This window comes from Lactuca virosa, chromosome 1, assembly GCF_052849685.1.
Source record: "Lactuca virosa cultivar CGN04683 chromosome 1, Lactuca_virosa_CGN04683_v6, whole genome shotgun sequence".
NCBI lineage: Eukaryota > Viridiplantae > Streptophyta > Magnoliopsida > Asterales > Asteraceae > Lactuca > Lactuca virosa.
Window position 1 is genome coordinate 154,132,929 of NC_136426.1, and position 23,671 is coordinate 154,156,599.

The following is a 23,671-nucleotide window of genomic DNA, read 5'->3' on the forward strand; positions in this document are numbered from 1 at the left end:
CATGGAACCTTCTGGAGTAAGGCCTTGGACAAAATCTAGATGGGATCCTCCCCATAATTTCGTCCACCCCTTATCCATAAGGGTTTCCTAGCCCAAAATACAATTCTCACATATTTGACAGTTTAAGCCCCTTTATTCAATTAATCTCTTTTAGTCACCAAATTAATTCCTAATTAATCTATGACTAATATTAATTAAATAATATAATTATTTCTTTAATATATTATTCTCATAATATATTAATAAATCATAATATCTTCTCTCTCTACACAAATCACCCTGTCAAGTTGCTATGGTGAAGGCAACCCAAAAGGACCATGCACAACCGGGTCAAGTACTTACCAAATATAATTACGGGCTTAGACACTAATCCAACAACATCATCAACATCACACATGTAATATAACAACATACATTGTTTACATCGAGTATTGTCTTTAAATATTACATGCCTAAATAATTAGAGTATGATGAACAAAATATAACAAAATATCCATTTAACTGTTCAGCCCAACCTGCTTCGGCGGTTTCCTGAGAATACAAGTTAATTTAAAAAGGTCAACATAAAAATGTTGGTGAGTTCATAAACATGTTTGAGAAAATAGTTTGTATAACTTTGTAACCACAAGAAAATCCTGTATTTTCTTAAAGTAGTTTAGTATGTTTGTGTCCGATCTAGTATTAATGAATGTGTGTTATCGTTTAATATAATGCCAAAAGTGAATGAAGAGAATGTAAAGAGAATGCCCCCCAGACAACCCTATGTTGCCTGTAACAGAGAATGGGCCCAAAATATATGTAAAAGGACAACTAAGGCCCATTTCACATGTAAGGTATTTATAGGCCCAAATAGCACGCAAATAGTATCCAAGGTCCGTCGCGCATGTTAATGGGTCAGTGAGGCCCAATAAATAAATAAATAGTATTCAGGACCTATCAAGTATATTAGTGGACCACTAAGGCCCAATAACATGAGAATGACAAAATTAGCCAGTTTGTTATTATTTTGCTAGTATTAGCTCAATAATTTACTAAAATAGCATAAAAATCCCACTTTTTGTAAAAATGACATTCTTGGCCTAATAAGACAAAAATTTACAATTAAGGCCCAAATTTAGTAAAACTAACATTCTAGGCCCCATTTTGGACAAAACTTGTATTTTAAGGCCAGTTTTTGTAAAAATAACATTTTTAACTCATTTTTGTCAAAAATATCATTTTTGGCTTGATTTTTGTGAAAATATACATTTTCGGCCCATTTATAGAAAATTTCATCTTTTGGCCCAAGCATTCATAATTTCGCAACTTTGACCCTTTTTATCAAAAATTTACATTTTTGACACAACTTTCTTGAAAATGACAATTTAACCCACAAAAGACCAAAAATTTCAATTCTTGGGCCCAAAACCGTGAGAAGCCCAAATAAGGCCCACTTATGAAAATATTTACATTTTTTATTCCTATAAGGTTTCAGATGTCGAGATGAGTCATTATTTAGAAAAAAATTCCTGTTGAACCCCATACTAGCTGAGAGTTACATAAACAACCCATATTTTGTCACTTTTGTCATTTTTAACCCCTTTCATGAAGTTTTTCTTAGATTCAAGTATCCTTGATGTATTTTAAACCTTTTTCTTGTGAGATAGGTTGAAATAAGAGTTATGTTATACCAATATCATCATCTTTTAGTATATCTTTTAGTTCATGAAGTTTTCAACACATAAACACATATATAACTAAAGAAAACACAAAAAATGATGCATACACACATAGATCTACACAAAACAACTTGTATTCTCCCCCAAAACAAAGTGAAAATCGAAAATAGGGGGTATGAACTCACATTGCTTTGATGTTTTCGGTTCTTCGTGGTAAAAAAAGTAGATCTCGGCCTTAGGAAGCTTCTTGAGAAGGATTTTCGGACATAGATGGTTCTAAGAAGCATGATTCATGAAAACATGGGTGTAAGAGGAGTGAATGAGTTTAAAGATGAAGTATAACACTTAGGTTTGTAAGATCTTACCACAATGGAAGAGTTCTTGATGAATTTCTCTTGAAACACCCACACTAACTCACGAAATTTTGAGGAGAAAATGAGAGTTCTTGAGAGAATATTTGACAGAGTTTGAAAGTGGAAATGTGTGTGTTTGTGGGTGCTCTCGGCCGAGAGAAATAAAAGAAGAGAGAGGCGGATTTTGTTGGTCATCACATGGTGGATTAGAAAGTTTTAGCTTAGATACATGTGAGATCAATTGCATGGATACACTATATACATTAATGAGGTGTCAAATTACTAGTTAACCTCATTTTCTCTTTTTTTTTATTAATTTGGGCCAAGAATGGGCTAGGAGAAAGGAAATGAGATAGTTTGGGCCATTCCTTGACTTAGTTCGAAATCATGAGGCCCAAAATGAATATTTTTCGGCCCATTGGGCCTTTATGGAAGTTCACGGCCCAATGAAACCCAAGGGAGTAGTTTACGGCCCATTAGGGCTAATGAAATCATTTATGGACCAACATGGCCCATTAGGGATAAAATGAACTATTCTAGGCCCACATGACCCAAAATGTTTTAGTTTCATGAATATAGGTTCAATTAGGGTTCCTTGGCCCAAAATAGTCAAATTGAAAGTTTATTGGTCCATTAGGCCCAATAAGAGGATCCTAGTCCATATTAACTTGAACTGGGATTTCTAGGGTTTTCAACCCATAGTTGACTATATGGAATGTGTTGTATTAGGTTATGGGCTTCTTGAGTGAGGTTCAATTCAAATGGATGATTTTGATTAAGCATAGAGTATGATTTTCACTTAGTGTACATGCCTTACAATAGATGATGTTTACATGAGAATAGAATTTCCTAGCTAAAAATGCTAGTTGTGACATCATCCCCCGTTAGAGGGAATTTCGTCGCGAAATTCTTTCGAAAGCTAGGATCATGAATGAGAGAATAAGTGAGGGTACTTCTGCTTCATTTGGTCTTCGCATTCACATGTGAATTCTGGTCCACGCTTGGCGTTCCATCGAACCTTCACAATCGGAATGCGGCTCTGCTTCGTACGCTTCAGTTCCCTATCCATTATCTCGACTGGTTCTTTGACGAAAAGGAGATTCTCGTTTATTTTGATCTCTTCCAGAGGAATGACAAAAGTTTCATCTGATAAGCACTTTTTCAAATTCGAGACGTGGAACACGGGGTGTACGTTGCTGAGCTCTGAAGGTAGCTACAACTTATAAGCTACCGGACCAATTCAGGCAAGGATCTCGAATGGTCCGATGTATCGCGGGTTCAGTTTTCCCCGTTTCCCAAAACGGATCATTCCCTTCCAGGGAGAGGCTTTCAATAGCACCCGATCTCCGACTTGGAATTCCAGAGGCTTTCGCTGTAGGTCAGTATAGCTCTTTTGTCGGTCTCGTGATGCTTGAAGTCGGGCTTTGATTTGGATTATCTTTTCGGTCGTTTCTCGAATGATTTCTGGCCCTGAGAGAGTGTTGTCTGATGATTGTCCTTTTGCTAGTTGGGTGTCACCCACCTCAGCCCAGCATAGAGGTGATCTGCATTTACGACCATATAAAGCCTCAAAAGGAGCAACCTTGATGCCCGTGTGGTAACTGTTGTTGTATGAGAATTCAACCAAAGGCAATTGGGTATCCCATGACTCGGAGCATGTCTTCGAGTGTTTGGATGGTTCGTTCGCTTTGGCCATCGGTCTGAGGGTGGTAAGCGATGCTCATGTCCAGTTGTGTTCCCATAGCCTTCTGGAGTGACTGCCAAAACCGTGAGGTAAATCTACTATCTCGATCCGAGATAATTGACACTGGCACCCCATGAAGTCTTACGATCTCTTTGATGTAGATTCGCGTCAACCTTTCCATCTTGTAAGATTCTTTTATTGGCAAGAAATGAGCGGATTTAGTTAACCTATCGACGATTACCTAGATAGCATCCAATCCATCGGTCGTCTTAGGTAATTTGATCACGAAGTCCATAGTAATCCTTTCCCATTTCCACTCGGGTATTACCGGATGTTGTAATAGTCTCGAGGGCTTTTGGTATTCCACTTTCACCTTGGCTCAAGTGAGACACTTGCCCACATAAGTGGCGATCTCTGCCTTCATATTTGGCCACCAACAATGTTGCTTTATGTCTAGGTACATCTTATCCGAACCCGGATGGATGGAATATCGCGTCTTGTGGGCTTCGTTCATGATCATTTCTCTGAATTCCACAAGTTTAGGGACCCAGATTCTGTTCATGAAATAATAAGCTCCGTCCTCTTTGGCTTCAAAATCTTTGTCCATCCCACGCATTGTTTCATTTGCGACGTTCTCCGGCTTCAATGCATCTGTTTGGGCTTCCTTGATTTGTGAGATTAGGTGGGATTGGATGGTTATTGATAGGATTTTCACCCGGTGACCTGAGTATTCTTTTCTGCTCAGGGCATCGGCTACCACGCTAGCCTTGCTTGGGTGGTACTTGATCTCGCACTCGTAATCATTTAGCAGCTCAAACCATCTTCGCTGCCTCATGTTTAACTCCTTTTGGTTTAGAATGTGCTGGAGGCTTTTGTGATCGGTGAAGATGGTGCACTTTGTACCGTAGAGGTAGTGCCTTGTAACATACACGTTTTGAAATCATGTTATGTAATTTGAAAAGTTAAAAATATTATGAAATATTATGTGAAATTGAGTGTTGAGTTCTAACAAATTGTTTTTACTAGAAATAAAGTAAAACTATATTTAGAATCACTCATAAAATATTGGAAGTCTTATGAGATTCCAATTAAAAGCCAAGTAGTGAAATTTAGCGAAAATATAAAATTTGAAATAAGTAAAATTTTATTATTGAAAGTTGTAGATAATCTCGTTAGACACATGTAGGCGAAAACCTCGTCGAAATCCGAGTTATAACGAAGAAGTTATGACCAATCGCAGATCCGCGACAAAACCGGCACGGTGCCGAATGAGGTAAAAAGTGAGTTTTTGATAAACTACTTTTTAGCCTTAGTGATCTAAATGAAAGTCGTAGTATTCGTTAAACCGAGAATTTTGATAAAAAGAACGCCCAAATCTGACTTCGTATGAGGAAGTTATGATTTTTCTAAGTTTCAGCTTAGTAGTAGACAGCTAAAAACTCGAATTTTAGATCGAGTGATTTTTAGCCAACACAACCTAAACGAGAATCGAAGGTCTCATCATTAGCAGTACAACGGTAAAAAGTCTGACGAAAACGGACGTCGGATGAAGAAGTTATGAATTTTTAACGGATTTACCAGTCCCGGTCTGTTAAAAATAATAATAAAAAAATAAAGTCAAAATTTTCCGACGAAGTCTAAACGAAAGTTGTAGAGCATAATTTTCTCTACGCGTGCATATAAAGAACGTAAAAAACGGAGCACGTATGAGAAAATTATGGATTTTACAAGATTGGGCACATTTTTCGAGAAATTTTGCATGAATAGTGCTGCCACGTCACCCTCGCTCGGAGCTGGCCACGTGTCCGAAGCTGCTGCGTGGCGCGTCCGAGAAGCGAAGCGTGTCGCACAGGTGTCCGAAGTCGTCACGTGATCCTCGCATGCATCCCTCGTGCCCGACCCGCGTGTCGTTTCCGGATTCGATCGAAGTTGCAGCCACTCAGCGTCCGACGCGCCTCCTCCGAAGCCTCGCCTTCTGCCGCGTGTACCGAGTCTCACATACGTGTCTCTCTTCCGCGGCTGCCACCTGCCTCGCTGACTCATCTCCTTCTCGGCCGACCTTCACATCTCCCCTCCTATAAATAGGAGACTTGCGAACCCTCCTGGGTAAAAATGGGATTTTGCCATTTTTGACCCCTTTTTCTATATTTTTACTATCTCGACATCCCCCGAAGCCCTGTGATTAATTCCAACGCCCGAAACACCGTCCCCGAAATTCCCGAGAAGCCCAAAAAATTTATCTTTTCGGTTTCGAAACCCAACCCTCGCAGGGCCCGGTTTTCAAGAAAATTCCCGGTTTTCAACGACGAAAGTCATATTTAGAGCCGAAATGCTGCACAAATTATTATTTTGACCCCCGGTTAATTCAAGGTGAGTTTAATATATAGAAACAATTGTATGTTATGTGTTATATGTGATATGTGCTTTTCCATGTTATCATCTCGAGTTATTGTTTCCGCTATTTTTATAGCAAGGCTGTACCTCTAACCACGAAGTGTATGACATAGGCATCACTTGGGTATTGGTATGAACCGTTGACCATGAAGTGTATGACATAGGCATCACTTTGGCTTCGGCAGTATGCTAAGATAAGGCTGAAAGCCTGGATATTCTAGCAAAATAATATTCCTGAGTATTTTTCCGTGTTATTGTTATTCGTTATTTTTAATAGCAAAAGAAATACCTTTGACCATGTGATCAGTGAAAGGACTTAGATTCATATTGGTACTGTTATGTAGCCTCTGGCCATGTAGAACATGTCTCCGTAAGAGAATGATTTCTATTCTATGGTATTGGCAAAAGGTTAGACAGGGCTATAAGCCTGAAATCTAGCAAAAAGTTAATCCGAAGTTGTATGTCTTCTGTGCCATTTGGGCCAAAGCTTTATTGATTGTATATCAAGTATGGAAATTGTTACGTCTCATAGATTGATATGGAAAGCTTTTCGCATTATGGCTTTGTTGTTCCTTGTTCCTCTTTGCTTCTGCCATATTGAAGTATATATATGGCATAACGTTATATTGCATCTATTATTGAACTCACTGAGTGTCACCGCTTACCCTCTCAATGTTTAACAAATTTGCAGGGAATAAGTAACCAGTATAGTCATATACTATTGGAAGGTTTAGAATAGTTGTAATATTATTTTTGTATTTTGGTTTATGTTTGTATAGATTACAATATCCTGGGTACTTATGTAAAATATTAAAACATAGTCGGTTTGTATCCAATCTTTTGTAATCACTTTATCAATGTAAGATAATGTTTTATAAATATGCATGTAGCATGTTTTGGAGTAACAATTGTCAAGTATGAAAGTTTGGGTCTTTCAGAAATATGAAAGTATAGAAAAGGGTTTCTTTCAATCATGGTATCAGAGCAGTGGTTTAAGTGAACTAAATTCCATGGATTGGTATTTAGACTTAAACTATTGGAAGTTCAATATATGAACTGAATCATTGTAAATATATGGATACAAACCATAGGAAATACTTAAGTGGGGTATTGGGTAGTGATAAACCCTAGTATTCTATGATATTAAGTTACTTCAAGAATTTTAGAGAATTAGTTTATGTAATTGCAATTTTGAGAATGTCTAGATTTAAACATGAATTGTTAAGTGATGATACAATATGTATCTAGTATACTTTAGGTTGAATACCTAATGGGGCAAGCACTAGAATATTAAGAGGAGATATGCCTTATATTCTATTAAGTGCTAAATGATAAGTAAATATAGCATGCTTTAGGTTTCATACCTATATTGCTATTAATTGAGAAAGTTTAAGGTCTGTTGCCGACCTTGGTTTAGAAAATTTTATGTTCAGAATTCTAAGAATTTTCGTAATAGAATTTACATGAAACTTTTCGAAGTGATAAAGAGGCTTATGATAGTTGACATCGATAAGTTTATAAATAAACGATCGCGGGATATCGTAAAATAATAAATATGAAGTATTATCGTAAATAGTGTATTAATACCAATAGAGTGGTATTATACATGTAAAGTATGTTTGATATATAATAACATCTTTGGAAGAAAGATGTGCGTTTGAAACACCTTTGGGTGAGATAAATGTGTTGGTACAAATCCATGAAGTTGTTCCATCACTATTCCAATTGAAGCAGTGATTGTTTATAGAGTCGGAAGAACCGAAGATGGTGATAAATACTTCAACAGTATTGAAATTAATGTAGTACAAGATTTAGAAGAATTAAATGAAGATCAAGGAAAAGGCTAATGAAGTTTTTAGGCTCAATAGGCCAAGACTTTGTGATGTAGTATGTAGTTTGAGTAGTAACCCTATACAAGATGTTCAGACTTAGTATTTAATAATACTGAGTGATGATTGACTTCTATCACATCCTTATGGAAGTTCCATTGTGTGTTAAGCCGACTTTAACATACAATATTGGGATAGTGAAATAGGTTATTTGGTTGTGAAAAGGCTGAGTGGCTTACTTGTTAGAGTAAGGTAGAGTACTTAGTTGAAGAAGATATACACTCATATTATTATATGAGAAGAAATGTTGTAATTAGGAATGACAGAGAACCAAGTTGAAGCTAGTAGAGCTTGCTGAGATGCAGCTATAATGCAGACTTCTTAGGATAGACTCCTATTAAGTAGACTTAAAAGATACAACCATGAGAAGAAGACTTACTCAGATACAGGAATGACGATGTCATGAAAGGATAATGAAACCAACAAATATGCATGATGGTTTGCATGAGTTTGAAAATGATGTAAGTAGTTGGAAACTATTTGTCTTTACACTGCTAGAGTAAATTTTGGGTGTAGTATGTCTTGCAGAGTAGACACTACCCGAGAAAGAATTTATATGAAGAAATGGAAGTAAAATTTCTATCGACCTATGGAAAGGTATTAGGATATAATAAATCGAGCATATGCATGAGAAGAATCTTAGAAGACAAGTATAGGTAATCCAATATATGTTTGATAGAAATGCGAAAACCCTAGTTGAGTCTAGGAGAAATTATTATATGTACTTGTTTGAACACACTAAGGTGTGAAAAGTTGCTTTGTGAAAACTTTTGAATGGTGACTTGGGAACTGCGAGACAATACTTCGGACGAGTATGAGTAGGTGTGAATAGTAGTAGAGGCCTATACTACTGGAAGCACAGGACTCACACTTGGATCAGGAAAAGTCACAAGGTCACCAAGAAGCTAGTAAATGATTCCGTTTTATTCATGTGTTTCGTTACCTTCGTTTCGGTAATGACTAAGAAGATAATTATCGTTCAAATCTTAAAGTCATAAAGAGTGGAGTCCGATTAATATAAATCTACAAAGATAAAGTTGATTGGTTTAGAAAGCCATGTATTGAGTAATGACGAAACTTCAGTCAAGAAGGAGATGGTCGATAGAAATATAACGATCTTCATTAAAGGATTGAGCAATCATTAGCCAGAGATGTGACTTGCTATGTGGTGTTACTGGCCACAAGAAATGTTTCTGCCCTACTCTTACTAGTCAAATGGCGGGGAGTCAAGTTTTCGTTCAACAATCAAAGAGTAATCCAACTAAAAAGGAGGAGGTGCCAAAAGCTAAAAGATGTGTATGTCCGAAAGCACGAATTAGAGATATGTGGTGCTATTCTTTCTGTTCCGAAGCATCCACGTGTTGATCAAACTCTTTTTGTTTTCTTTATTCCATCAGCTTGATTCATTCGATCTGATTCTAATACAAGAGTTTGGTTCGTTATGTGTCTTGTGCGTTATAAAATCAAAGGTCATTAGAATAAGACCATTCGAGTTGTTGTTATAGCAAAAGTAAAGACCTTATCTTGGGTTTAGTCTATAAACCAAGAAGGAGCAGGAGTCTGCAATGAGAATTGAGTTTTAACTCAAAGATTAGGATCGAAGGCCCAATAGAGAATGATGAGCAGGTGCAGGTTTGAGCACCGCTAGTAATTAAGAAGTTTGAAGAGTTTGACAATCGTTTGGCAAACCAAAAGTTAAATATCGTACATTTTAGATTACCACATAGGAAGTAAGTTAGGACTCGAATGTTGTGACTAGTAATTTTCTCGTAAACTTTAGATCTACTCACATCTTATTTGATTGTGATGCCTCAGATTCTTTCGTGCCTTATAAATTCGCACATTCTTTTCAAATTGCTTGTTACGCAATTGTCCAATCATTTCATATAGATAACATAGGAAATATATCATTACTTACTGATAAAGTCTATAGAGATAGTGTTATAGGAATTGAAAGTTATAATCTTCCTGCTAACCTAATTCCTATCTTTGATATTATTCTCGACATGAATCGTTTGTCAAAGAACTACGCAGAACTCTTGTGCTACGAAGAGATGATATGCATCCCTATCGAAAGGAAGGATTCTATTTATGTCTACGGTGAAAATAATAAATTTCTTTCTTAAAAACTCGTAAATTTGTATCGAATGGATATTCTACTTATCCGGCTTATACAGTTAATACCTTGAAAGAGGAGAAGAAAACTGTGAATGATAGCATTTGGATAATTATCGACCGACTGATTAAGAGTGCATATTTTCTCGCCATATGTACAACAGTTCTAATGGAGAAATACACACAAGTTTACTTAGACGAAATTGTGGCGAGACATGGTGTGCCACTAAAGATTATTTCCGATCATGATACTCGCTTCACTTCTCACTTTTGGGCGAGTATGAAAAGTGAGTTGGGATCTCGAGTTGCTCCCAACACAGCTTATCATCCCCAGACAAATGGTTAGATGGAGAGAACAATCCAAACAGTAGAAGATATGCTTCGTGCATATGTCTTAGAGTTCGGTAGTAACTGTGAACACCATTATGTTGGCATAATGTAGGACATAAAATCTTTGGTGGTCCTGAAATGATTCAAGACACCACTGATAAGATTCAAATTATACTTAGGGAAAATAAGAATGAGATAAGAGCGAAATATCCTCATTTGTCTAAATCGTTGTGATTTCGGGGACGAAATCCTCAAAAGGAGGAGGTATTTGTACCATACACGTTTTGAAATCGTGTTATGTAATTTGAAAAGTTAAAAATATTATGAAATATTATGTGAAATTGAGTGTTGAGTTCTAACAGATAGTTTTTACTAGAAATAAAGTAAAACTATGTTTAGAATCACTCATAAACTATTGGAAGTCTTATGAGATTCCAATTAAAAGCCAAATAGTGAAATTTAGCGAAAATATAAAATTTGAAATAAGTAAAATTTTATTATTGAAAGTTGTAGATAATCTCGTTAGAAACATGTAGGCAAAAACCTCGTCAAAATCCGAGTTATAACGAAGAAGTTATGACCAATCGAAGATCCGCGACAAAACCGGCATGGTACCGAATGAGGTAAAAAGTGAGTTTTTGATAAACTACTTTTTAGCCTTAGTGATCTAAATGAAAGTCGTAGTATTCGTTAAACCGAGAATTTTGATAAAAAGAACGCCCAAATCTGACTTCGTATGAGGAAGTTATGATTTTTCTAAGTTTCAGCTTAGTAGTAGACAGCTAAAAACTCGAATTTTAGATCGAGTGATTTTTAGCCGACACAACCTAAACGAGAATCGAAGGTCTCATCATTAGCAGTACAACGGTAAAAAGTCTGACGAAAACGGACGTCGGATGAAGAAGTTATGAATTTTTAACGGATTTACCAGTCCCGGTCTGTTAAAAATAATAATAAAAAAATAAAGTCAAAATTTTCCGACGAAGTCTAAACGAAAGTTGTAGAGCATAATTTTCTCTACGCGTGCATATAAAGAACGTCAAAAACGGAGCACGTATGAGAAAATTATGGATTTTACAAGATTGGGCACATTTTTCGAGAAATTTCGCATGAATAGTGCTGCCACGTCACCCTCGCTCGGAGCTGGCCACGTGTCCGAAGCTGATGTGTGGCGCGTCCGAGAAGCGAAGCGTGTCGTACAGGTGTCCGAAGTCGTCACGTGATCCTCGCATGCATCCCTCGTGCCCGACCCGCGTGTCGTTTCCGGATTCGATCGAAGTTGCAGCCACTCAGCGTCCGACGCGCCTCCTCCGAAGCCTCGCCTTCTGCCGCGTGTACCGAGTCTCACATACGTGTCTCTCTTCCGCGGCTGCCACCTGCCTCGCTGACTCATCTCCTTCTCGGCCGACCTTCACATCTCCCCTCCTATAAATAGGAGACTTGCGAACCCTCCTGGGTAAAAATGGGATTTTGCCATTTTTGACCCCTTTTTCTATATTTTTACTATCTCGACATCCCCCGAAGCCCTGTGATTAATTCCAACGCCCGAAACACCGTCCCCGAAATTCCCGAGAAGCCCAAAAAATTTATCTTTTCGGTTTCGAAACCCAACCCTCGCAGGGCCCGGTTTTCAAGAAAATTCCCGGTTTTCAACGACGAAAGTCATATTTAGAGCCGAAATGCTGCACAAATTATTATTTTGACCCCCGGTTAATTCAAGGTGAGTTTAATATATAGAAACAATTGTATGTTATGTGTTATATGTGATATGTGCTTTTCCATGTTATCATCTCGAGTTATTGTTTCCGCTATTTTTATAGCAAGGCTGTACCTCTAACCACGAAGTGTATGACATAGGCATCACTTGGGTATTGGTATGAACCGTTGACCATGAAGTGTATGACATAGGCATCACTTTGGCTTCGGCAGTATGCTAAGATAAGGCTGAAAGCCTGGATATTCTAGCAAAATAATATTCCTGAGTATTTTTCCGTGTTATTGTTATTCGTTATTTTTAATAGCAAAAGAAATACCTTTGACCATGTGATCAGTGAAAGGACTTAGATTCATATTGGTACTGTTATGTAGCCTCTGGCCATGTAGAACATGTCTCCGTAAGAGAATGATTTCTATTCTATGGTATTGGCAAAAGGTTAGACAGGGCTATAAGCCTGAAATCTAGCAAAAAGTTAATCCGAAGTTGTATGTCTTCTGTGCCATTTGGGCCAAAGCTTTATTGATTGTATATCAAGTATGGAAATTGTTACGTCTCATAGATTGATATGGAAAGCTTTTCGCATTATGGCTTTGTTGTTCCTTGTTCCTCTTTGCTTCTGCGATATTGAAGTATATATATGGCATAACGTTATATTGCATCTATTATTGAACTCACTGAGCGTCACCGCTTACCCTCTCAATGTTTAACAAATTTGCAGGGAATAAGTAACCAGCATAGTCACATACTGTTGGAAGGTTTAGAATAGTTGTAATATTATTTTTGTATTTTGGTTTATGTTTGTATAGATTTACAATATCCTGGTAGTTATGTAAAATATTAAAACATAGTCGGTTTGTATCCAATCTTTTGTAATCACTTTATCAATGTAAGATAATGTTTTATAAATATGCATGTAGCATGTTTTGGAGTAACAATTGTCAAGTATGAAAGTTTGGGTCTTTCAGAAATATGAAAGTATAGAAAGGTTTTCTTTCATGCCTCCAAATATTTAGGGCGAAGACCACAACTCCTAGCTCGAGATCATGTGTGATGTAATTTACTTCATGCGTCTTTAGTTGCCTGGATGCGTAAGCTATCACCTTTCCATGCTGCATGAGGACACAGCCTAACCCTTGATTCGAAGCATCGCAGTAGACTACAAAATCTTCGGTTCCCTCCGGTAAGGATAGCACTGGTGCACTACAGAGGGCTCGCTTCAGGGCTTGGAAGGCAGCTTCTTGCTTATCCGTCCTGTTGAAAGACACACCCTTTTGTGTCAAGGCGGTGAGGGGTTTGGCTATCTTAGAAAAATTCGGGATAAACCTTCGGTAGTAGCCTACGAGACCCAAGAATTGACGGATTTCTGTTGGGGTTCTCGGGATAGCCCAGCCTTCAATGGCCTTTATCTTGGAAGGATCTACGTGAATCCCTTCCTCGCTGACTACGTGACCCAAAAATTTTACACTGCGGATCCAGAACTCACATTTGGAGAGCTTCGTATATAATCTTTCAGCTCTTAGAGTTTCCAAGATTTGTCGGAGATGTTGACCATGCTCTTATTTGCTTCGAGAGTAGATAAGAATATCGTCGATGAAGATAATCACGAATTTATCAAGGAATGGGCGGCAGACTCGATTCATGAGGTCCATAAATGCAGCGGGGGCATTTGTTAGACCGAAGGGCATCACGACAAATTCGTAATGACCGTATCGAGGTAGAAAGGCAGTTTTTGGAATGTCCTCTTCTCGGACTCGAAGTTGATGATATCCGGATCTTAGGTCTATTTTGGAGAAGTAACTAGCTCCTTGAAGTTGGTCAAATAGGTCGTCAATCCGAGGAAGTGGGTATCGGTTTTTGACAGTGAGCTTGTTTAATTCCTGATAATCGATGCACATGCTAATGAAATCATTTATGGCCTAACATGGCCCATTAGGGATAAAATGAACTATTATAGGCCCACATGACCCAACATGTTTTAGTTTCATGAATGTGGGTTCAATTAGGGTTCCTTGGCCCAAAATAGTCAAATTGAAAGTTTATTGGTTCATTAGGCCCAATAAGAGGATCCTAGTCCATATTAACTTGAACTTGGATTTCTAGGGTTTTCTACCCAGAGTTGACTATATGGAATGTGTTGTATTAGGTTATGGGCTTCTTGAGTGAGGTTCGATTCAAATGGATGATTTTGATTAAGCATAGAGTATGCTTTTCACTTAGTGTACATGCCTTACAATAGATGATGTTTACATGAGAATAGAATTTCCTAGCTAAAAATGCTAGTTGTGACATAAATCACAAGTACGTCGTACATATGATGCTATCACAACTAAAACTGATATGACTTGAAGGGAAATCCAACAGCTGACGATGATCTTGAAGCGAAACCGGAAGAGTCAGCCGTTGCGCGGAAGTCCTGAACCTGGGGAAATTCGACTAAGAGCCGAACCTTGGCACCAGGTCTTCCTGCTATGAGGTTCCACTCTCCCCCACTTGAGATATGCTAGATTCTGACAACTTCATAATCCTTCACTACTCAGACTAACTAAAACTCCACCACTTGATCCCAACTACTGATATCCTGATACATAAGAGAATCTGAATCCTCACAACATTCATAAATTTCAGTGTGCATACAACCGAGGGCAAAAATGATTAACCCATTCATAACAAGAAATCAATTTAAACAAAGCTAAACAAGATAATTTCATTTAACTAATCATCCAAGATTACAACTGAACTTGAAACATAAACATAAATTACAGATAAATACCAATACCACCACAATAGCTAAATAGAAGATTTGCCAACTCAACTCTCGGTCCTCAGGACTCCGGCCGCCGTGCGACGACCATCGGGTAACTGCCAAGCTAAGGGCGTAGGATCCAACATCTCACCAAAAATGAGAAAAGGACAACGAGCTCTAATGTGGCCTTCCTGGACACAATGGAAACAAACTCGTTCACTCCGCCTATAATCTCTACCAAAATGGACCTCCTCTCCACACCTGTAACATACAAAAGATTTGCATCTCCGCTCAGCGGCTCCCGAACTCCGGCCGGCAGACTTGAATCGTTTCGCTGCAGGCAGGGATTGGACCAGAGACTAATGCTACTCTCTCGACTGGGTGTCTATCTCAATCTCTCGCCTCCTCACGGCATCCTGAAGCTCAGGGAGAGAACCATAATGTTGGTTGGACATGAACTGTCGAATATCGGTATTGAGCATGCTCAAGTACTGAGTCATCTGATCCTGTTCTGAAGAAGCAAACTCAGTACTGAACAAATCCCTCTCAGTGAACATCTTCGTGATCTCCATCACTGACTCGGTCATCTGTATGAGATGTAGGTACTCTTGGCCACTCTCTCCTTTTCCACCAAGGGAACATATATCGAACGAAATATCTCTGAGAACCACTCCCAACTCACCGTAGCCCTCTACTCAGGAGTGTTGTAACGCCCTAAAATTCAACCCAAATTTTTTGATTAAAACGTTAAGTATTTATTGAAATCACAACTACAAGATCTTAAAACTTTTATCAGAGTATCATTAAAAGTTATCAAGTACATAAGTCCCCCATTGATGTGATGCAATCAAGTCGTGCCCCTCTTTTAATATAAGAAAACCTGAAACATTCAACCACAAATTGTAAGCATAAAGCTTAGTAAGTTCCGCAAAATACCACACACGACAAAACACAAATAAATAGCTATGGGTTATTAGCAACCGTGGGGACTATCAGTAGTCCCAGTGGGCAAACATCATGCTCAGTGGGTTATCAACAACCATGGAGACTATCAGCGGTCTCAGTACTCAATATCACATATCATAATAATAACAGCTATACCCAACTAGTCATCACAAATAACCCTATTCTACCACACAGGCTCATACAAACATGGAAGATTCACAAAGACAACTAGCATCCTATATACACACTTTAGTGATCCGGCATTGGTGCCTTCGACTCATGAGCACCAGGAGAAAACTCACCTGAATCGAAGAACTCTAAAACACTATGATATGATCCCTTTTCTACACTGCTTGCACCCGCGAATCCACTAACACCAGAACCAGATGAAATCTTAATTAATAACCCAAAACCCTTAAGTTTGTCCTAAGTTCAAACTTTGTCAAAACGTCAACAGTCAACAGAAGTCAAAGTCAACAAGTCAAATTCAGGCTAAGTAAGCCCAGTGTACTTAGCTCATACGCAAGGCATACTTACTATCCAGGGACGGGACTCCTTACGAGTATGCGGAGCGTACCCAATGCTACACCCAATGTACTCGGCCAAAAGGCACTTTTCCATTAAGTGCTTAATCTCTTAAGCCCTTTTATCCAACACTTAGATCTAGTCCCACAACTGATGGGTTTTACAGAAAGAAACAATCCTAAGTGCGCATGCAAAACCCTAAAGCTTTGGATCTAGGTTTCTCTATTGTACATGCAATTCATCCAAAGCTTGTAAACCCTAATCTAGCATACTACAAAATTTGAGATCTACATAAATAAACAAGTAAGAATGTTACGTCTTTGATTGTAGTGAAAATCTTCAAAGCTTGCGAGAACCTAGCACCACAAATGCGATGCCTCTAATGGCTTATAAACATGAAGGCAAGAATGATCTTGAAGAGAGGGGATGAGAGGCACAAAATCGGCTCCGAGACTTCTTAGGGTTTCAAGTGTCCAATTTCTGTATCCCTAGGGGTCCTTATATACTTGAGCTGCTAGGGTTTCAGTCAAAACCCTAGTTGGATAGCTTAGACCTTAAGCAGTCCAAAGAACCTTCCAGAATAAAGGCCTTGGACGAAAATTAGATGGGCTTCCACTCTAATTCCCCCCCCCCCTTAATCCTTAGGGTTTCACAGCCTAAAACTCAATTATCTAATAATTGCAATCCAGTCCCCTAAGTTCAAATAATATCTTTTGATCACCAAATTAATTCCAAATTAAATCTAGACCAACATATTAATTAACTAATATTATTTTTCCCTTTAATATATTATTCTTATAATATATTAATAAACCATATTATCCTCTCTCTCTACTAATCATCCTGTCAAGTTGCTTTGGTGAAGGCAACCCAAAAGGACTATGCTACTATCGGGTCAAGTACATACCAAATATAGTTATGGGCTTAGACACCTAATCCACCAGTCTCCCACTTGGACAAGTCGAATAACTATATTTGCAAATATGACTTTAGAAACCGATCAGCAATCGTAGCTCTCAAAAGCCTTTGTCAACTTGACCCAATCAAATGACATATCCTTTAGATAAGGGATCGTATAGTCCTCCGTTCTCAAGATATCATGTGGACAATCACATGGAACATGCTCATACTTATTATCCAGCAGTTAGTTTCTCGATCTCTGATTTGTTTGACATAGAACTTAGTTGAACACATCAACTTTGTCCTGACCGGGCCCGACACATAAGTCAAACCAAATCAGCGAGGGGCCCAAGATATCGCTCTTACCCTTGTGAGGTAGGAGGAACAGATAAACTTTGACTCATATGCTTGTACTATTTGCTCATCAAATCATACACAACAATGCGTTTTATAACATCAAGTTACTGATGCGTTTACGCATTATCAATGCACAACCAACTCGCAAAAAACAACTCATATCTCTCGGTTTAAAGACTATATGATATTATCGTCTTACAATCACTCGTGATTAATTCCATGAAGTGATTCAGGTAAGCGTGGGTTTAATCCAATGCTCAAATCTTATTTCATAAGCACTCATGAACGTTGCAACAAACTTTTTCTATGTCTAACACCTTAGAAAATCTACAAGCCAATTCATGACAGTCTTCATTCATACCTACTTCCAATGTATGATCGACTGTGGAGGTTTTGAATAATCTTATTATTTAGGAAGTCAAAACATGCAAACTGAAACAATAGTAATTAATCAACACAAGATAGTAACTTTAATCATAAATAATACACCTCTATTTAATCATCAAATGTCGATTACAATTTATCTATTACAAGTTTCTAAAACCTATCTAATCACAAAAACTAATATCGTCCTTCAGCCTGATGCGCCTAGTGTGCTGCAAGTGCTTAACCCTACTCAGTCCCTTCGTAAAGTGATCTGTTGGGTTATCCTCCGACGATACCCTCTTCACAACGAGGAGTCCCTCTTCCACACGATGTCTGATAAAATGGAATTTCTTGTCGATATGTCTGGATCTGCCATGATCCCTCGGTTCCTTGGTCAAGGCAACCGCACCTTCGATATCGCATAAAATCTCCATAGGCTCCTTTATGGCAGGTACAACTCCAAGGTCTCCGATGAAGTTCTTTAGCCATATCGCCTCCTTTGACGCTTCGCTCGCTGCTATGTACTCTGATTCGCACGTTGAATCAGCCACCGTTTCCTGCTTGGAACTCTTCCAAGTCACTGCTCCTCCATTGTGAGTAAAGACCCAGCCTGACTGCGATCGGTAGTTATCCCGATCAGTCTGGAAACTAGCGTCACTATACCCTTATACTCTCAAGTCATCACTCCCACCGAGGACTAGAAACCATTCTTTGGTCCTTCGTAGGTACTTCAGTATATTCTTGACTGCGGTCCAATGGGCCCTACTAGGGTTCCCTTGATATCTGCTGACCATGCTCAAAGCGAAGGCCGCATCAGGGCGAGTACAAGTCATAGCATACATGATGGAGCCGACTGCGGAAGCGTAAGGGACTCGGCTCATCTCTACTATCTCAACCTCTGTACTCGGACTCTGAGTCTTACTCAGTTTGGTAATGCTTTGGATCGGTAACTCCCCCTTCTTGGAATTCTACATGCTGAAACGTTTCAACACTTTATCCAAGTAAGTACTCTGACTAAGTCCAATTAGTCTCTTACTCCTGTTTCTCACTATCCTTATCCCTAGGATATAGGCAGCTTCTCCGAGGTCGTTCATAGCGAAACACTTCCCAAGCCAGGACTTAACCTCCTGCAAGGTTGGGATGTCGTTTCCTATGAGTAGTATGTCGTCTACATACAGTATGAGGAAGCTCACTATACTCCCACTAGCTTTGACATATACTCAGGACTCATCCTCACTCCTCGCAAAGCCAAACTCTTTGACTTTCTCATCGAAGCAAAGATTCCATCTACGAGATGCTTGTTTCAATCAATAAATGGATTTCTCAAGCTTGCACACTCTATTGGGATGCTTCGCAGCGACAAAACCCTCTGGCTGACTCATGTAAACATCCTCAGCCAACTTCCTGTTAAGAAAAGCGGTTTTGACATCCATCTGCCATATTTCATAGTCATGAAACGCAGCTATGGCTAGCATCACCCTAATAGACTTTAGCTTCGCAACTGGTGAGAAGGTCTCATCATAGTCAACTCCAGGAGTTTGAGTAAAGCCCTTCGCAACCAATCGTGCCTTGTGTGCACTTTCCCATCCATGTCGGTCTTCTTCTTGAAGATCCACTTGCACCCAACTATCTTATGACCTGGTACATTGTCAACCAAGTTCCAAACTTTATTTTCATACATGGACTGAATCTCGTTGTCCATAGCCTCTTTCCATTTCACAGACTCTGGGCCTACCATGGCTTCCTTGTAGCTATTAGGCTCGTCTAAATTTACTAGTGTACTATCACTAATAAATGTATCCCCCTCAGTAGTAATATGGAATCCATAAAACTCAGGTGGATGGCTAACTCTACTGGAACGTCTAAGAGGTAGGGACTCGTCAACTGGTTCAACAGGAGTTTCCTCCTCAGGTTGATCGCTAGTGTTAGAGGTTCCTTCATCACTTGACTCTTGAAGCTCTTGAAGATCAATTTACCTCCCACTGTCCTCTTGGCATATGAGCTCTCTCTCACGAAAGACTCCTCTCCTAGCAACAAAGACAACATTGTCACTTGGTCTATAGAAGAGATATCCAAAGGACTTCTGTGGATAGCCCACTACTAGAAAACAACCCTTTAATGACGCGCAAACAATGACATGTAGTGATTTACGATACGCAAAAACGTGTGACCTAAAAATAATGTCATCTCTTATAAAATTTGAAGGATAGAGGACACGCATTTGTGCGTGCCCCAAAATTTGTGTCAGAAAAGAAAAAAAAAGAAATACGGAGGACGCCTATTCCATGTAAGTGTGTCGCTTTATATTTTTTTAATGAAACACGCCTTTTCAGCGGGAAATGAAATCCCCAAAAATTAAAACCCCGCCTATTCCATGTGAAAAATTAAAACCCGCTCCTCTTCCAATTAGCAAGAAAGAAGCCTAGGGTCTTCGTCTTCTTCTCTCTCTCTCTCTCTAACCTAAAACCCAACCTGCGATTTCATAGAGATTGTTATTACGATTTAAGAAGCAAAGAAGAAGACAATCAAGGATAGTATCATTGACACAATTCGCAAATCTCTTCTGACCAAAAGTCAGGATGTTCCCGGAGAGGTTGCAGTGACACAGTTTCAGAAATTGGGTCTCTATCTGGGATTCGGTCCAGATCCGTGTCACCTTCCAAAGAATCCAAACTTGTGGCAAGATGTCAAAGTTTTTACGAAAGACCTCAAGCTCAACCACTCCCTCTTCATTTCTTCACCCTTCCTGTATGACTCGTACCGAGTCTAGACTCATTGTATCCGGAAAACAAAAACAAGAAAAAGGCTCTAAAACCCCTCCCTTTCTTCCACTCCCCCATATGCGAACCAGACCAGACGACGCGACGACACCCATCTCCTGCCATACTTTCATCTTCGACATAGACACAATCGTCGACTCCACTCCAGCTGACGATTCCATCACAGGTAAGATTTTTGATTTCCATCACAGGTTTGATTTTTGAACCATAATTTTCCCAGTTCGATTTTTTGAACGAGTTTACTTCGATTCTATTGCACCTTAGGGTTCGATTTGTTGTATTTAATTAATTACAAGTCAGGTAGTGTGTGATAGTTTGTTCAACCCTACCATTCTCGAAATAAAATTTCTCCATGAGAACCACCGTCTCGCCAACCAATGCCGCCCTGATCAGCATAAAGAATCTGAAAACATGAAATTGAAGGGACGATTCTAGGGCTTTTTTCAAGAACACACACTTATGGCTATGTCTTTCTCTCTATCTCTCTCTCTCTCTCTCTCTCTCCATCTCTCCCTCTCTCTCTCTCTCTCACAAAATTGAAACTCCATTGAGGGTTTGTCTTGGAGAACTACATCCTCGTTCGTTTGATGGTGCGATAGCAACTGAAGTGGATTGTTGTTCTTCGCCTTCGAAGCGTGAATTGAAATTGGAAAAGTTAAACTCGCTGATTCAATCCCCTGAAACGATTGTTCAAGGTAAGGTTGCTAAACCTTTATTTAATTAACTTTCCTCCTCTTTATCCTAGCAATTCGAAAATCAATTTAGCAAATGAAATGGATATTGTTTTGCACCATATAACTGATCCTAATCAAAAATATGAATTCAATAAATGTTGGAATGGGTTGATGATGGTGCCAAGATAGAGTATGACTCGAAAATTAAAATAAAAATAGAAATAAAAGGGGAATCGGCCTCAAATCCTCTTATTCTCATAATTTTCCTGTGGGAATTGCATAAAGGGTCAAGGTTAATCATGAAAAAAGGTTCGAAAGCCGGTGTTTTCTCCTAAATCTAAAGCAGGACCTGCTGTCAAAATTATATCAGTTGCCAGGTGAAATATTGTTTTTCTTTTTGTCCACTTTGCTTTTTGAAAAAAAATCTTATGTTCTTTTTTTTGTTTGTATTAGAAACTTCTATTCCAAGCTAGACTATGTGAAATATTATATGCATTTGAGTTTGTTGATCATTTAGACAGTGTCCAAAATCCATTAGCATCTTCAATTTACAACTTCTATGTTCTTATCGAGACAACCAGAAGCAATGAATCTAATGACAAGTAACTAAATTTTTTCTATTTTACTTTCCCTATTTATATATTTATATATAATAATAATTATATATAATATCTATCTGATTTTTGTAGAGAGAATGTTGAGGGTTTTCTTGTGGATGCAATCAAAAGTGGTTTAGTAAGTGATGGAGCCATATCACAGGATTTGAATCAAGCATCATCATTTGGGCAAATTCGTGAGGGAATTCCAGAAGCATTGCAGAAAGCTGGAGTTGTATATAAATATGATCTGTCAATTCCAGTTAAGAAAATGTATGATCTTGTTGAAGAAATGAGGATACTTTTTAGTTAAAAGTTAAACTTTTTTTTGATGAAAATTATTTCAGTTTGTTATGATTTGCTAATTTTGGTTTTAAAAAAGAAAAACAGGTGGTAAAGCAAATGTAGTGGGATATGGTCACCTTGGAGATGGAAACCTTCATTTGAATGTGTCGGCTCCACAGTATGATGATGTTGTAAGATTTTTTATTTTGTTTTTCAAAAATATAAAATCAAATTTTTTTCTATTTGTTACAATAAAAAAAATACAGATTTTGGCTGAAACTAAACCATTTGTGTATGAATGGACGTCAAAGCAGCATGGGAGTATTAGTGCTGAACATGGATTAGGTCTTATGAAAGCTGAAAAGATTTACTATAGCAAGTCAACTGCAACTGTATGTCTACTTTTGTATTATTATTATTATTATTATTATTATTATTACCTTTTAGTAATTTCACTAAGGTGTTGCTTTTGTTTTACTTAATGGACTTAATAGTTCAAGGCCTAATAGATACAGATATATAGATTAGTTTTTTTTTTTTTTTTTTTTTTTTTTTTTTTTTTTTTTTTTTGTAAACTGTATGCATAAATCATATCTTAGTGGGTTAAGACATCCACAATAGCATCACCTATCCCCATCTAAATATGCAACAAAAATAATGTTATGATTATAAATTTATAACATAATACAATGTAGCTGAAAAAAATATATATATTTTAACTCTACTCTACACTGTTGAAGAATAAAAAGCTCTTAATAACCCATATAAGACTATAATAAGAACATATATTTTCTTGTTAGTTTTATGAATATTAGTTTAATCAAATTTGTGAAATTTTTTAAAATAATTGTGTCATCAATGTCTTACCGCAGGAGTTGCTTCCAATGCCCCATCACCAGTTGAAAAAACAACCATCCAGTCTCTTTGAGTCTCTTTGACAGAGGAAGGCATTGCAAAACTTGGTCCTCATGTGGCAACCATGGCTGAAGTCGAACGCTTGGATGCTCATGAATGTGAAGTGCTCTTTTTAGATCTTGGATTTTTGGGTTAAAAATTACAATGAATGTTGTATTTATTATCCATATTTTGATTACTAGCTAGCAGACACAGACGTGAGGATGCTGGTGATGGGGAGGGTACAGCCAAGGACTTGTTGGACAAAATAGCATCACTGGAAAGTGAGGCAGAAAAGTCTTTTATGCACAGGTTTACACTTGAAATCTCTCATATTTACTTACATGTACATGAGGAAATTTAAGTAACAATCATCATGTGTGACCTAATTCCTTTGATCCTTGCTTTAGCTGTTAGAATAATGGGATTTATCCAAGTTGATAAGATTACCGATTATCTTTTGGAT

General features: G+C 38.1%; 1 protein-coding gene across 1 annotated transcript; it reads left to right on the forward strand.

Annotated features, from left to right (window-relative positions):
* The first annotated feature begins 21,585 nt into the window (after positions 1 to 21,585).
* Positions 21,586 to 22,834, forward strand: LOC145122341 (D-2-hydroxyglutarate dehydrogenase, mitochondrial-like). Its single transcript, XM_079057957.1, has 7 exons — positions 21,586 to 21,722; positions 21,777 to 21,807; positions 21,884 to 22,032; positions 22,120 to 22,334; positions 22,417 to 22,502; positions 22,578 to 22,717; positions 22,759 to 22,834. Exons 1-7 carry the CDS (start codon positions 21,586 to 21,588, stop codon positions 22,832 to 22,834), a joined length of 834 nt encoding a protein of 277 aa, XP_078914083.1.
* The last annotated feature ends 837 nt before the right edge of the window (positions 22,835 to 23,671 follow it).

What these genes read in the sequence shown, in the direction of transcription:
- LOC145122341 (XM_079057957.1), top strand. Translation starts at nt 21,586, where the DNA reads ATGTTGGAATGGGTTGATGATGGTGCCAAGATAGAGTATGACTCGAAA. An exon ending in CTCCACAGTATGATGATGTT is followed by an intron (nt 22,503 to 22,577) that starts GTAAGATTTTTT and finishes AAAAAAATACAG; the next exon opens with ATTTTGGCTGAAACTAAACC. An exon ending in GCAACTGTATGTCTACTTTT is followed by an intron (nt 22,718 to 22,758) that starts GTATTATTATTA and finishes ATTACCTTTTAG; the next exon opens with TAATTTCACTAAGGTGTTGC.